At 31.3% G+C, this 16,280-nt stretch overlaps 2 protein-coding genes and 1 long non-coding RNA gene across 3 annotated transcripts; all 3 read right to left on the reverse strand.

Moving 5' to 3' along the window:
- Positions 1 to 5,614: 5,614 nt before the first annotated feature.
- On the reverse strand, positions 5,615 to 9,313 carry LOC131950112 (uncharacterized). The gene is made up of 6 exons (XM_059312155.1): positions 9,266 to 9,313; positions 9,102 to 9,172; positions 8,892 to 8,943; positions 8,678 to 8,739; positions 6,231 to 6,264; positions 5,615 to 5,920 (listed from the first exon to the last, which is right to left on the reverse strand). The coding sequence occupies exons 2-6, from the start codon at positions 9,144 to 9,146 to the stop codon at positions 5,619 to 5,621; spliced, it is 495 nt and encodes a 164-aa protein (XP_059168138.1). The 5' UTR covers positions 9,147 to 9,172; positions 9,266 to 9,313; the 3' UTR covers positions 5,615 to 5,618.
- Positions 9,314 to 11,963: 2,650 nt separating this feature from the next.
- On the reverse strand, positions 11,964 to 13,831 carry LOC131950157 (uncharacterized). The gene is made up of 6 exons (XM_059312206.1): positions 13,706 to 13,831; positions 13,363 to 13,576; positions 12,754 to 12,960; positions 12,455 to 12,514; positions 12,278 to 12,329; positions 11,964 to 12,165 (listed from the first exon to the last, which is right to left on the reverse strand). The coding sequence occupies exons 1-6, from the start codon at positions 13,748 to 13,750 to the stop codon at positions 11,964 to 11,966; spliced, it is 780 nt and encodes a 259-aa protein (XP_059168189.1). The 5' UTR covers positions 13,751 to 13,831.
- Positions 13,832 to 14,073: 242 nt separating this feature from the next.
- LOC131950113 (uncharacterized) lies at positions 14,074 to 14,908 on the reverse strand. Its single transcript, XR_009388285.1, has 2 exons — positions 14,820 to 14,908; positions 14,074 to 14,426 (listed from the first exon to the last, which is right to left on the reverse strand). It is a non-coding gene; the product is annotated as an uncharacterized LOC131950113 (long non-coding RNA).
- Between the last annotated feature and the right edge of the window lie 1,372 nt (positions 14,909 to 16,280).

Consider the following 16,280-nt stretch of genomic DNA (forward strand, 5'->3'; position numbering starts at 1 on the left):
TAAAGGGATTTTCGAATGTAGAAACACATTTTAAATATGCAGCCATTAAGTGTTTATTGTTGTGACAACAAGGCAATAAACCATGACGTCACATGCCACATGCATAAACTACGGAAAGTACACAAAACTAATGGCGTCATCTTCCGATTTTAGATAATGAAGATAATAAACTATTTCATTCAAATTTTATTTAGATCAATAGATCTACTTAGCAAGACGTATGAAATGAAATATACACAATTTTATCGGCCACAAATAACTTAAAAAAAAAACAGAATCAATTAAGGCTCTTATTCAGTGTGTGCATCTATTATGCTGTTGTGTTGACTAATAGTGAATATAACGTGTTTTTAATTTTTTTTAAAAGGTACTGATAGCCTGACTGTGTTTTTTTTAATGTGTCGAATTTTTAGCTATTTAGTTGTTTCTTTGCTTTGTCACTAATATCTTTTAACGTGTAGTAAACCACATTGCGTTTTCACTAATAACTATTGCATAAAATATTTTTTCTCAAACAAGTATAACATTGACATATATAGGCCTATAATTCACATGTAACGGGTACAGACGGCAAATTAGAAATACATTGAAATTCCATTAATCCTTTCCAGTCCCCAAGATGACAACTCAGCTATCTTGGTTACATTTTTTAAAATTAATTTTAATTTTAATTTTTGAAAGAAAAAGTTAAACGTTAACCCTAGGAGCTTATGCAGGATGCTGGATGAGGTACAGGGTAAGGGGCATAGGGGCCGAGCTTCTCTTACTTAATTGACTAAACACTTTTTGTCACTGGATCACTTACTCGTTACACTTTTTTATGTACTACACTTTATCTCTAAACTGCATGGATTTTTTCTAAACATCAATGAATATAATCACTATTCTGTGATACTTTGTTGCTTTCAGCGTATTCACTGCTTTTCAATTTACTGGTCTTTTTTGCCACGCTTTATTAACTTTCATCTGCAAGCCGTTTTTTTTAAAATCCTGTCAAAAGTGGTTTGTTTCTTTCTCTATTTTAAAATATTGCAGACATCAGTTTGGCTAATGTCATCAAATAGTTTAGATTCACGACCAGTTGCAACTTTTTTGGCGTTGATTCTTTTCTCAAAAATCCCTCACTCGACGGCTCGTTTCTAAAATATCGTATATATCAGGGGACTTGCATATCAAGGTACCATCGTACCTATACTACGTAATCGCAAAATCTGAATAGCACGTAATTATGACTTGCTTCGGTGACCTGAAGTTTAATATTTTCCCATCAATAATTATGTGGCTGTTTATGCTTCACCACTAACTGCTATCACTCGCGTTGACATTTTAGTGTGTAGAGGTGTAGCTGTACAAAGTCAGGACTGTCAAAACAATTTAGTTTAAGATTATTGTTCACTTCAATTACAGAGCGTGTTTTCTAGATTTGATCTAATTTTTTGTCGGTCTCTAAAACCACATCACACTTCAATATACTCCCAACATTCAATTTCTTCTGTTTTGAAGAAATTTTTATTCAGCTTGGTCAATATTAAATACAACAATGCGGAAGACTTTTAAAAATTTACAATGTTTTGGTTAAACTAAATTTAAACATCTATTATAAAATATAAGATTTTAAAAAGTTTGCCCAACTGAACAACTTTATTAATAGAAAATGTTAAACTTTAAATATTAAAAAATAACTTAACCACACTTTTATTTTACAATGAAGTCTGCATATGAAGTACAATTTTTTTTTTAAAAAACTATACATGTTCTTAATTTTATAAACCATAACATTGGTAAATAGTATCTTACAACAAAAATATTGTATTAGTAGGTGAGAGGGTTAATAATGAAAGACAAAATATTTGAAAGACAAAATATCTCAGGACGAAATAAATGCCGAGAAAAGATATAGAGAAAATATATCAGTACGAAATATTTAAAGTACAAAATATCGCTAAGAGATTATCACACATAGAATATCACTCAGAATAATATTTATTATATTTGAAAGATTTCAAAGCAACCACTAAGACAGTGGTTCCCAACCTTTTTCTAGTGGCGACCCCCTTTTATAAAAAGTAAGTGACCCGCGACCCCCATAGAATTAAAAAGCCGAAATTAGTATGGAAATTAATAAGCACTAAAGTAAGATTTTCTAGTAGACTTTCAATATGAACTACTATTGATAACTGTTTTAATAGCATGAGTAAAATTGCATACTATTCACTAAACCTTCGTGGTTAACTTTTTAATTATTTTTTTTTTGTTAACGCCAACCTATGTCATTATAATTATCTTAATTTTGTTTTTAATCGAAGAATAATTTTGAAAATGTATTCTCGAAAAGTCAATCAATTTTACGTTTGGGTATGAATGGTGAATACTGCACTAAAATTGTGTCTGCAGTTTTTCATCTTACTCGGAATCATTCTGCAAATCAAAGAATTCATCTTGTAATTCATCCCCTGAAGCTTCAGGTTTAGCTTATCTTGATGTTCGAACACTTCTGCTAGGTATGGTACTCTCTCCAACCACTCTAAGCCCGTTTTAAGTATACCAAAAAGTCTTGTTTCCTTTGCACTTTCAAGAACAATTTGATTTCAGATTTCAATTCAAAAACACAATTATGAAAATTTCGTTTGACAGCCAGCGTACTGTAGTGTAGAAGAGCAGAACCTCGTGATCTATATTAATGTTTTTGCTCAGTTCTTTGAAGGCTCCAGATTTTATATAATTTACGACTTATACTAGCAATGGACTCTTGATGTCGATTGGTTAGGGCAGTGGTTAGGGAGCTAAATCTTTTCTGCTTTCTGAAAGCCCGATTTTGAGCTAAACATAGATGGCGCGCCATCCGTACAAACCCCCACCGCCGTTCTAACCCATTTTAATCATCCAATTTTAAAAAAAAAACCTATTTATTTTCTCCTTGCTATCTTCACAAAAGAGCAACTCTTTTTTGCTATCATCCGCATGAATATAGACACAGACCAGCAACTGCGAACACGAACTCACGTCTGTTGATTTATCAACTCGACAAGCAAACAATGGTGAAAGTTTAATTTCTATAAAAACGTGTTATTTAACATTTACGTACATGCAGCGTTTGGTGAGATTTTCTCCTATTGTTTTTTTTTTGTTTGGCATTTTCTATCACGACTTCATTTGATGCTTGCACTAATGCTGGTGAAAACTTCCTGTTCGATCAAGTCTCTGGCGTTTGCAACTATCTTCTTATCGACGAAAGAACTCCATATATATATTTTGGTGTGTTCCGAATGACTCGTCTCAAATGACGTTTTAGTTTTAAAGATTTCATAGATTCGTGACTGAGAACAACTTTGTACAGTGCGCTTTGTTTCTTCTCTATTGCATTTCCAGTGATGTTAATGAAGCCGAATTTTAAAAATTCTTCTAAATATTTATGTTTTGTTTCAAATTACTAAGGTTTAGTATACCAGTTGGCGACCCCCCAGAAAGACCTTCGCGACCCCCCTGGGGGTCGCGACCCCCAGGTTGGGAACCCGTGCACTAAGATTTCATGAGTTTCATTTAAGTTTTCCCTATTTTAAATCCTGAATATATTATATTAGTAGTTACAATAAAAATAAATGACTTATTGTTTGGAAAATGTTTAAACTGAAAAAGGAACACACTATGTATGTTTCTGGTTTGTTTGTCATCTAAAAAATTAAATACTATTCCGAGAGATAGTTTTTAAAAAAATATGTTGCACTAATTTAGTCATCTTTGTGCATTATGTGTGTAATATATTTTCTCCATAATATATTTCATCACATGATTTTTTTCCTTGAGATCTTTCAGATAGGGCATGCCCTAACAAACCGCAACCAATATCTCCCGGCAGAATTGAGGAAAACCACAAAGAAAGCGTAAAAAAGATGACTAATAACATCTGGAGACGCGAACTTGAGGCTGGAACTACAAAGATCGGCTACAACTGGTTGAGAACATGACACAGAACAGAGTCTCTGGAGATGTTTGGTTGGCGGACAAAAACAAAATACAAAGAATGAATTTAAAGCAAATATTGAAGAGTGCAAGAAACAACACAATATTACATTCTTAATTATTAAATCCAACCGTTGGTTGCAAATTATAGAATATCATAATGCACAATAATAATGTGTTAGCAATTATAAAAAAACGATGTATGCAATATCTTAAACAAATGCACAAAATGAATAACATTACAACTATTTAGGTTAGGTTAGGTTTGCCTGTCGTCCGTACTGGGACATAGGCCGCTGAAAAAAGCCCTCCAGACATCTCTATCCTTGGGCTAGTTTCTCCAACTGTCCCCAGGTGTATCCAATCTTCTTGGCGTCTTCTTCCAGGTCACGTCTCCAGGTCTTTCTTGGTCTGCCTCTCCTCCTCCTGCCCTGTGGATTCCACGTGAGGACCTGTCTTGTTATGCTGGATACAGGCTTCCTGAGTGTGTGGCCAATTCATTTCTATTTTCTCTAGAGGATCTCTACTTAAACTGGCAGTTGATTTGTCCGTTGCCATAGAACATCATTTCTGGTGGTTTTCCGGGATCTTTCTGAGGCATGCGTTTATAAATGATTGTATTTTCTTCTTATGTATAGTAGTTATTCTCCATGTCTCAACTCCATAGAGTAAAACAGGTTTTACTAGTGTGTTGAAAATCCGGATTTTTATTCCAAGAGTTAAATCTCCAGAACCCAAAACATTTTTTAGTTGGTTGAAGACTGCTCTTGCCTTGCCAGCCCTTATTTTTATGTCTCCTTTTATCCCGCCCTGCTTTATTTAAATTATCTTTAATTTTCAAATCTGAAAGACGTGATAAAGTGGTAGAGAGCACGATTACGTGAACATTAGTCAAACCCTTGGTGCATGGAATTCCGATTGATATCTGTCTTAATCAACTCCAAGAAAGCATGTTACAAAAGATATTAGCTTACTGCACTACGCTTCATACGGCTAGAATCAGGTGAACTAAAATACATCTTCACGACTAATCGGTATGCCCCAAAAAAACGGAAAGTTTTAACACATAATTGAATTCATTTGATGTGATGTGTATGAAAGATATGTACATCGGACGGATCACTGCGTATGTTTGCACAGTAGTGTTGTAGTGACAGCGGGAATGTTGTGAGCGGGTATCTATATATATAGGGGTTGGGGAAAAGGGGGGGGGGTTAGTGTTTTAAAGCAAATATTTTCAGTGGCAGCATTGGTACTGTCGAATTCACAAATTATGAATTACTGAAAAGTAGAAAATAAAACAACTAAATAGCGGCCTATGATACGCCGCGGGTCGGCTCGTAATGAAGAATGTAGAAATGAATGTTGATGGCAGACTTTAGAGTGGGGACCAGAAAAACGCAAGGTATATACGAGTTGGCTGAGAAACAAATGAGAAACAAATGAGATAAATCACATGTTATGCTCTCACTCTTACAACTTTGTAAGGTGTGAACCTAGTTGTGTCGCACCCAGTCATAACGCCCTCAAACTGTACATGATTTTAAAAATATTCTAGTTTTGTTTTAATGTATTTTTACCCCGTTTTAACTAAAAAAAATCGCAAAAATATGTAGTAAATCTGTGTTACATGCTTTCCATATTCTGGACACAATATATTACACATGTAATGCAGGCCTTCCATCCTTCATTAAAATCACGTCCTTTTCAGAGATCTGATAATCTCTCAAAAACTTCTCATCATCCATTAACTTGTTCTTTAGAAGCCACGACTGGTGCTCTGCTGGTATGTTGTATAAGGCTACCATATCATGTTTAAGCTGACTTATACTTCTGTTTACAGAAACCTCAGCTTCGATAAATTGGACAGAACCGTTGGGACGTTCTTTGCCAAATTTTACGGTTTGTTTTAATGTGGTTGATGAGGATACCGGCAATTTGCTAGACAAAAATTCGAGTTCTGGAATGAAAATGATAATAAGGATATCAAAAGGTAATAAAAATATACAAAAAGGTGAAAAATATATAATAAAAATTGTAATCATAGTATTTTGAATAAATTTAGCTAATAATTTCATGTTTATTTAAGAATAGTAAGCGTACAATTATTGTCTGTTATTCATGTAAAAAAAAAAAACAACTGAAATATAAATTTCATGTTTCAAACGAAAAAATAATACTGCTGCTACTTTTAAAGAGTCGAACAGTAAGTTTAAATCACAAAAGTTGTTCAAATATGCGACTACAAGGACAAAAAAGTATAAACATACCGATACGCAAATTGTTTTCCTGTGATTCTTGCAGCTGTTAATAAGTTATGTATATAAATATATAAATATATATATATATATATATATATATATATATATATATATATATATATATATATATATATATATATATATATATATATATATATATATATGAATATACAAACATTCTTGCAGCTGTTAATAAGTTATATATATATATATATATATATATATATATATATATATATATATATATATATATATATATATATAAACAGTCAAACGGTTTCTCGGAACCATTAATGTAGGCCTGTGATAATGGCCATCAAATAATTGAATAGGTTGCCCGTTGTAGAACTACTCAAAGCAGCGAAGAATCGCGAAAATTGTCAAAAATAAAAATAACAGCATAGAGCTGGTATACACCTCGAGTCAAATTGAGAAAATGGCTTCTATAACAAAGAGATAAAAAGACGACTGGTGAGAACTTGCTATATTTAAAATAAAATTTTAAAAAATGTTTTGTATTGACGCATATTAAAATCAACACATTTTAAATGTGTAGATTTTAATATGTTTTTAAACAAATCATTAAATTTTCAATTTAGATCTTAATTGAAAATGATTACTGGTTACTCTACAAAATAGAGTAGATCATCGCGGTGGAAGTGTAAAGATTGGAAATGAATGGATGTATGTTATTCCTTTTATGCTCTATTACTTCTCATATTACTTGCTTTGTGATTTTTTATCACTAAAACCATGTCATTTTCGTTTAAACCTTTATATTATGCTCGTGTGCGGTTATATAATACTGTATCGAATTGTATTAGTCGCACGGTGTGTTAAGGTAGGATGCCGTTTGATTTTAGGCTCCGAAAATTCCAAACTCCAACCCTGTTAAGATGAGGCACGGTAGCAGAAGACTCATCTAGAGGAGTAATTCCGAAACGAATTAGATTCTCATGTTTTAGAATAGTGATTAACCTTGTTGATTCCTATAATGTTTTATATGTTTGTGCTTTAACAGATATGACCAGGCGTGTTCAAAACATCCACGCACGACGTCATTTCGACACATGAAAGGAAGTGTACGTTCACAGATAGTCTTAAGACGACTTATGGTTTTGACTCGAGCTACAGTGCTATAGATTTCTGGTAAACAGTCCTTGGTACTACCGCTAGGTCGCGGCTTAGATTTTATAATTAAATAATATTTAAATTATTTAGGGCTACATGCAATAAACACGCCCACACACACAGATACACACACATTATATATATATATATATATATATATATATATATATATATATATATATATATATATATATATATATATATATATATATATATATATAAACAGTCAAACGGTTTCTCGGAACCATTAATGTAGGCCTGTGATAATGGCCATCAAATAATTGAATAGGTTGCCCGTTGTAGAACTACTCAAAGCAGCGAAGAATCGCGAAAATTGTCAAAAATAAAAATAACAGCATAGAGCTGGTATACACCTCGAGTCAAATTGAGAAAATGGCTTCTATAACAAAGAGATAAAAAGACGACTGGTGAGAACTTGCTATATTTAAAATAAAATTTTAAAAAATGTTTTGTATTGACGCATATTAAAATCAACACATTTTAAATGTGTAGATTTTAATATGTTTTTAAACAAATCATTAAATTTTCAATTTAGATCTTAATTGAAAATGATTACTGGTTACTCTACAAAATAGAGTAGATCATCGCGGTGGAAGTGTAAAGATTGGAAATGAATGGATGTATGTTATTCCTTTTATGCTCTATTACTTCTCATATTACTTGCTTTGTGATTTTTTATCACTAAAACCATGTCATTTTCGTTTAAACCTTTATATTATGCTCGTGTGCGGTTATATAATACTGTATCGAATTGTATTAGTCGCACGGTGTGTTAAGGTAGGATGCCGTTTGATTTTAGGCTCCGAAAATTCCAAACTCCAACCCTGTTAAGATGAGGCACGGTAGCAGAAGACTCATCTAGAGGAGTAATTCCGAAACGAATTAGATTCTCATGTTTTAGAATAGTGATTAACCTTGTTGATTCCTATAATGTTTTATATGTTTGTGCTTTAACAGATATGACCAGGCGTGTTCAAAACATCCACGCACGACGTCATTTCGACACATGAAAGGAAGTGTACGTTCACAGATAGTCTTAAGACGACTTATGGTTTTGACTCGAGCTACAGTGCTATAGATTTCTGGTAAACAGTCCTTGGTACTACCGCTAGGTCGCGGCTTAGATTTTATAATTAAATAATATTTAAATTATTTAGGGCTACATGCAATAAACACGCCCACACACACAGATACACACACATTATATATATATATATATATATATATATATATATATATATATATATATATATATATATATATATATATATATATATATATATATATAACGCATATTAATTTACCTGTGACTGAAATATGTTAATCAGGGCATCGCTGTTGAATTTGATCTGGACCAATTTGTTATCTAAGTGTTAATAGAAAAAAAAGCATCATGTCTCATGTCTAAAAGATTATAATCAATAATTTCATAAAAATAGCTCCTACTGTTATAGTTTTAGTTATTTTTTAATATTTAATTTATTGTAGAACCATCAAAACAAAGAAAAATACCCTCACTTTTTTCGTGTTCTTGAAGAGAACTGTCACATGTTTCATTAGGCATGGTTTCCTTTTAGGAAAAACATATTTGGATTAAAAACGTGTCTACATTAAAGTATACAATAAGTTATTATATGTAGGAAAAAAAATATTTAAATTTATTAAAACAACGTTAATACAAATGTAATCCTCTGATGAAAATAACATTTAGCCTTTATTTAATCTTACCTGCGCTGGCAGTTTTATTTGCAGTGTTTTGCCATCGCATGGCATTTCGATTGTAACACAATTATCTGTAACTGTAAACATAATATATTGGTTTACAAGCAATACACATTTGATTAATGTAGCTTGCTGTCTATTAACAACTAAAAAAGTGTAAAGATAAGTACCAGCAGGAACTGAAGTCACAGCTGTGGAGTTTTCAACATTGGCAATCGAATGAGCTGATTCCTAGGGGGTAATATATATATATATATAGGGCAGAGCTGGGCAGTCCATACCAATGTGCAAATCGTACCACCGTATTTTCACTGAACCCAATAGATAAAAACTAACTGTACAAAAATGTGTATTCAAATTTTATCATGTTACAATAATTATTTCTATGATTAATACATGGTTGTGTAAATTTTCCATTATTATCAGTCATTACTCTACTTACTGTTACTAAAGAAATTGTAGAATGTGCTTCTCTTCTTTCAGTTTCACGGGCTATATAATGTGAAACAAAAAAAAACTCAGTTGCGTTAAACTGCTTTCAACAAAGCTTTAATCTATTTATTTTCGAAAACAAAATTACTAAAATTATAAAGTAAACACTACCTTTCTCGACATATTCACCCTCTTTAGCAATATGACATGATTTTTTGATATCGGTTGAACTCTAGTTTAAATAGATGATGGAAGTAGTTAAAAACACATTTACAAAATAAGAAAAAGTAAACGCTTTTTAAAGTTATAACATTAAGTAAGAAATTAAAGGTCAGTATAATATAATTGTACATAGAATATTTTAAAAGTATAGTATAACTAATTTTAGATTCAGTTCTGAAAAGTACTGTGTTTAAATGTTTAAAAAAAAAAAAGTCATATTGTCGACATAACTATACACGATCCAAATTTGTTAAAAAAATACTTTTTTTTTATGAAGGATTTCAACTTTTATAAAGATTCCATTATTGTTGCATATTCGATTTTAAAAGCATTATGAAGCAGGACATAATATCGACTGAATTAGATCAATGTTTACCAAACAGTTTAAATCGTCTTGAGTGTGTGCAATACATGGATGACTTTCTTCTTCACAGTCCTCAGTTGTACCTTTAGAAATATAAACAAACCCAATAATATCAAAAGAAATTGTTTTTACTACATTAATTTTGTATTATACCGTGATACAAGTTGAACCTGTGTACATTGTGTTCATTGTGTATTCATTTTCACGCTAGACGTGTACCATGATATAAAAGAAGGCCTATATTGATGAACCAGTGTTGTAATTTCACGTCAAATTGGTACATTTTATAATTCAGAAACGATATCTAATATCAAAGAAGTATCATGTAAAACCATACTGTCCCCTAAAAAAGTAGAACTATAATTTGTATATTGGTATGCAAGGGTGTAGTCCAGTGGCGGAACTAGAAAAAAAAGGCCCCCCCCGCAGAATTTTTTTTTTGGGCCCCTATATATATATATATATATATATATATATATATATATATATATATATATATATATATATATATATATATATATATATATATATATATATATATATATACATATATATATATATATATATATATATATATATATATATATATATATATATATATATATATATATATATATATATATATATATATATATATATATATATATGGAAAACAAGGGTCGCACTATTTTTTTTTTTTAAATCTCCATCTGGTACATTGAGCTATAGTCTGTGCATTTTTCTCAAAGACGTTTGCCGACTATCGTGTTTGTTTGTAACTGTAGAAGAAAGATAACTCGACCTCCACCTAATTTTTTTAAATATTTTTTTTTATAATTTAGCCAGGACTTTTGGGCCCCCAATCGGTCTGGGCCCCCCCGCATTGCGGGGTCTGGCGGCACTGTAGTTCCACCCCTGGTGTAGTCTCAAAGTCAGGCGCTGTTGACAGACTATCATATTAATATCTGACTTCCAGAAATTACACATCGATAAATACTTCGATGATGATCATACTTGCTCTTTTAATAGTCAAGCTGAATTTGTTTCTTCAATTTTTATTTGAGAGGTATCGTTCCCCTCTCTCGGTGTTTGCCCCAATCTATATATATAATTCTCTTCTGGGAGACGTTAGAAAACAAGCTGCAAGCGCCTCCTTACAGTCCCCTCTCTTTCTCCCTATCACTATCACTACCACCCCCACCCCCACATGGTCTGGTGAGTTGTGGTCACGCTAAATGTTTACAAATCGTAGAGCCGGGTTTAGTGACGACTATTAGGGGCGGATAATTTAGTTTGAAACTATTTTAAACTTACAGGAGGTAACTAAGAGGAGGCTGCTTTCAAGGGGGGGGGGTGTAGGGTCGGGGTTAGGGGAAAGGGGGGGGGTTAGTGTTTTAAAGCAAATATTTTCAGTGGCAGCATTGGTACTGTCGAATTCACAAATTATGAATGACTGAAAAGTAGAAAATAAAACAACTAAATAGCGGCGTATGATACGCCGCGGGTCTGCTCGTTTGTAATATTAAAACTATTCTACCGACGCGATTAAGATCCTATAAAACATCCTGAAGAATAGACTTAATATGCAGAAAGCCAGACACAACACACGAAAACAAAGCAGTTTTTTTTAAACAGCTAACACTAGACTTAACAACGGAAACTAAGGTTGGATATAATTACAAATAATATAATTATAATTAATAACTAACTATATTAAACTATCTACTTTATACACAAATATTTAGAACAAGGTCTACTGTAAATAATTTTAGAACACCGATACAAAAACACTTGAACAATTCCAAGTAATACATTACCTAATATAATACAAACACTGGTGTCGGGTAATCTGGGTTTAAAAGCTGTAAATCCTACTTGCACCGATTCTTGTGTAAGGTTACAAAAACAAGAAAAAACTGGACCATGACATCACAGTACGGGAACTGAACAATAACACAAAATAGTTTAAAACGGATATCAACATTAACACAATCACACCCAGTCACACATTCACTCCTATCTTCCAAACCTGTGCTGTGTACACGAGCATCTTCTCGAACTTTTGTTTTATGTCTGAAAGTAAATAATTTCAAGGGTAAGAAAGCGTCTTTTCTTAGAGAGCTCATTTGATAAACAGTTAAAATAATGATAAAACGATAAAAACACGAAAGGAATTAAATCATACTTGCGTACACGCTTTTTCAACCAACAAGCGATCAAAGTGCACACTAGTATTGCTGAAATGTAATTAATCTAATTAATTCGTGCAATAACATTGAACTTGTATGTATACATAAAATATTTTCGCTGGTATTTTATATAGTATGATTGGAAAAGAAAACTTCTAATTGGTTATGCTCACCAAATGCAATGCCTAAAATTATAATCACAATCAGCTCGTCTTCAATGCTGTTTTCATTTCCTGTATAAAAAATATGACGGAATTTTAGTTAATTTTGAAAGGTTAATAGGCACCTTTTAGCACATTTATTTTTAACACAAGTGTGAGTATACAAAGCTCTCAGAAAAATAAACTTGCATAACTGTACACGTTATTTAACCAACGAAGCTTTGTTGAGTTATTTACAGGAAAATGATAAATACTTTAGAATATTCTGAGAGTATTTTAATATATTAAATTAAAAACGTTTCAATACTTACTTTTACTAGTAGAATTGTTATTTGATTGACACATTTTGTTGCAAGGAAGATTTTGGTTTTGAGAATGGTTTGCTTGTTTTCTGTTGAGACACAATTCTTGAACACTCTGACATGAATACATGTTTCCGTCTTGACAAAAATCATTTGTGTTGCATTTGATTGAACAGTTGTTGGGCTCTTCAGCCGAGCAGTTGAAATCCATACTTTCTACCATAAACAGTGTAATATCTAAAAAAGGTACACACACACACACACACACACACACATATATATATATATATATATATATATATATATATATACATATGCATATATAGTTTTTAAATTGCCTTAATTCGGGAACTAATTATGTCAATTTATAGGCCCTTTCAGAACATCTATCTGATTCTGGAAGAATATATATTAATGCATAACCTGCAGCTCATTGTATTAATTAATCAGACAAAACTCGGTTTTTTAGTTATAGTTAAATCAGTTCAATTTCAAAATTTGACAGTTCAAAAATAAGAAGCTTATCAATTAAATAAAAAAAAACTTTTTTTTTTAAATCGGTTCGGTAAATAAATATTAAAGTAATTTTAATACAAAAGTGCAAACATCGGTAGTTACCAATTGGTACACTGAAAGAAAATTTTTGTAATGCATAGCATGACGTAACGTTGTAACAATCAGATGATAATTTCTGAAGCGTGGTTACATGATATTCCAAGACCCCTGGCACCAGCTGTTCATGTTTTATTTCCACAGAACATTCAGTCCGGTAATAAGTAGGATTTTTACTCCCAACAATGTGTTTGTTAGTTGACGATACATTAAGTTGTTCCTATACAAAAAATATATTCTTATTTGATTTGTTTTTTTAGTTGTAATGTTTATATAAGTTATTAAAATTATTATTAATATAGTAACTTAGAAAATAAAATAAAATAAAGAATTAAAAATGACTACTCACTTTGTTCATTGTAATATTAAATATGCATGTAGCAGGAGGGTACATCTTAGAACTAAAACACTGTATCAAGAGCCCATTTGTAGCTTTTTGTGTTACGCATTCTAGATCTTTTATTTTTTCTAGAAATCATTTTATTTTTTAAATGTTAGACTTAAATGTGTAATATATGTATTAATTATATTCTAATTATTATAGCGTGCATTGTTTCCTACAAAGTTAAACTAAACTTCTATTTTAATGTAATTGAATATTTTATTACAATATGTTATGAGATAAATATTCAATTCACAGTGAGCATTGCTGTGTATCACTTTAATATTATTTTTTCAGTAATTATAAACGTAAATGCCATTTCTTTTTTACTTACCGTAACATTTTATATCACACGAATACAATAAACGTTGACCAAACGTTTTGTTCTGAAAATTGGCGTACAATTGCAATCGGCGCTCAGTCAGAATTGAGTTCTTTTCCCGGCTTATATTAAAGAGCTTGACATTGACTATAAATGATTCGTTTTCCTTTTGTATAGCGTAGTCAATAAGGTTTTCATTTTTTTCATAAGCGTTACACTCCATATTGTTTTCAGTGTAGCAGTTTGCAACAAAATCATCGTTAATTTTCAATGAGAATACTGTAACTTTTGTATAAATATTATCTTTATTATTATATACAAAACTAAGAACACAATCACTGTACTCTTCACACGGATTGCACTGTCCTGAAACGGAATTTTTAAAAAAAATCAAAATATATGTAAAGATTATCATATTAAAGTGAAACACATTTTTGACAAGTATGTAATTTACTAATTTATGGCTCTATAGTCTTATAGACAATTAATCGCTGCGCCTTGAAAAGTAAGGCTGATGTTTCAAATGGCGAAGCGTTGGATGAACTTTGAAAACGGAACCAGAGTTTGAATCCTATCGCGTCGTGGACTCTAGTCATGTTTAATTTAGTAGTTTTCTCTTACAGATGGTTAACTGTCCCCAGTTAACAAGCCACATCTGCCCGTGGGTACGACTCAGGAATTTTCGGGTTAGTAACCATCTGCTTTCCCACAAACCACATATGTCAATACCAATATATTAAAACATAAAACACAACTTACCATTTGACTGATTCAGTAGTATTAGTAACAACAACAGAGCAAACAACATTCCCATTTGTAACATTCTATGATGTGTTCATACGCCTACATGTGTTTCCTGTTTGACATTGAACAGATTATTCTTACAAGTACGAGTTCATTGTGACAAATCTAAGTGTGGTTAACATATTTGTATTTAAGTTTTCACTGAAAACATTCGGATGTAAAATGATTATATTTGTTTCTAAAGTGATTTTATTCAACTACATTTTAATAATGCTCAAAGAGTTTAATTTTTGCAAATATGACACATGTGTTAAAGGTATTTGAAGCAATTTAACTTAAATGTAAAGCAAAGATGTGTTTATATTGTCAAGTGAACAAAGCAATAACTGTATTTATTTGAAAAATCATGCATTGTAAAGTGTTTCAAAAGTTTCATAAAAGTAAATTTAAAAAAAAATGATAAAGGAAGTAAACAATTCTATCTGTTTTAGCAACCTACCCAGATGCACTGTATATCAAAAACGCGATCACCTGCAGTAACTCTTCAACTAACTTTGAAATAAATGTATTATTAAATTCGACACTTATGTTTAGAGACGTGAATCAAGTTCGATTCCAAACAATACGTCATAATCGCTCTACAAAAAACGTATGATTTTTATTACTTTCAATGATAAGTGGAATAAATATAATTATGTTAAGTATTCTTCATCTTTGAAAATTGAGATATTTAACAGGATATTGACGAATATAATACAGAGACGAATATTCTACGATAAAATATATAGCATGTTAAATTAATTAAATGATTTATAGGTCGTAGGTCATTACACTACCTTATTATTCGACAACCCCTATATTTTAAAAAGCAATGTATTGCCTTTGCAAAATGTAACAGCTCATATATATATATATATATATATATATATATATATATATATATATATATATATATATATATATATAGCGTGTGTGTACAGCTAAAATTGTAATAATATGCTTTCTTTTTTAAAATAGATATGTATGTATAGAATTTACAATGGACGATGTGCGGAAGATTATAGCAACTGTACGTGCAACAATTTAGATGTGCGTATTTTGCTGTTCACATTTCAAATCAATGGTATCGATGACCAAACTCTTTTGAAGGCTACTTTAGATAATGAAATCATTCAGCTAAATATCTGTGGTAGGTACAGTCGTTTGTAAATGCTGAATTAATTACTAATATAATATTATACTGAGTGTTAGGATAACCGTCCTACAGGGTGCCTGGTTCCCATTCAATGGTTTTTTTTCCTTTTAGTTATGTGTTTGTATGAATGAAAAAAATTGTCTCAAGATTGTGAGCTCGAGTCTTTTTATGTGTACAATGTCCAAATTGTGAACATTATAAATCTTTATATATATATATATATATATATATATATATATATATATATATATATATATATATATATACAGCCTATTTGTGTA

This window comes from Physella acuta, unplaced genomic scaffold, assembly GCF_028476545.2.
Source record: "Physella acuta isolate Inbredline_101_S28 unplaced genomic scaffold, ASM2847654v3 ptg000738l, whole genome shotgun sequence".
In the NCBI taxonomy this organism is placed as follows: Eukaryota; Metazoa; Mollusca; class Gastropoda; family Physidae; genus Physella; species Physella acuta.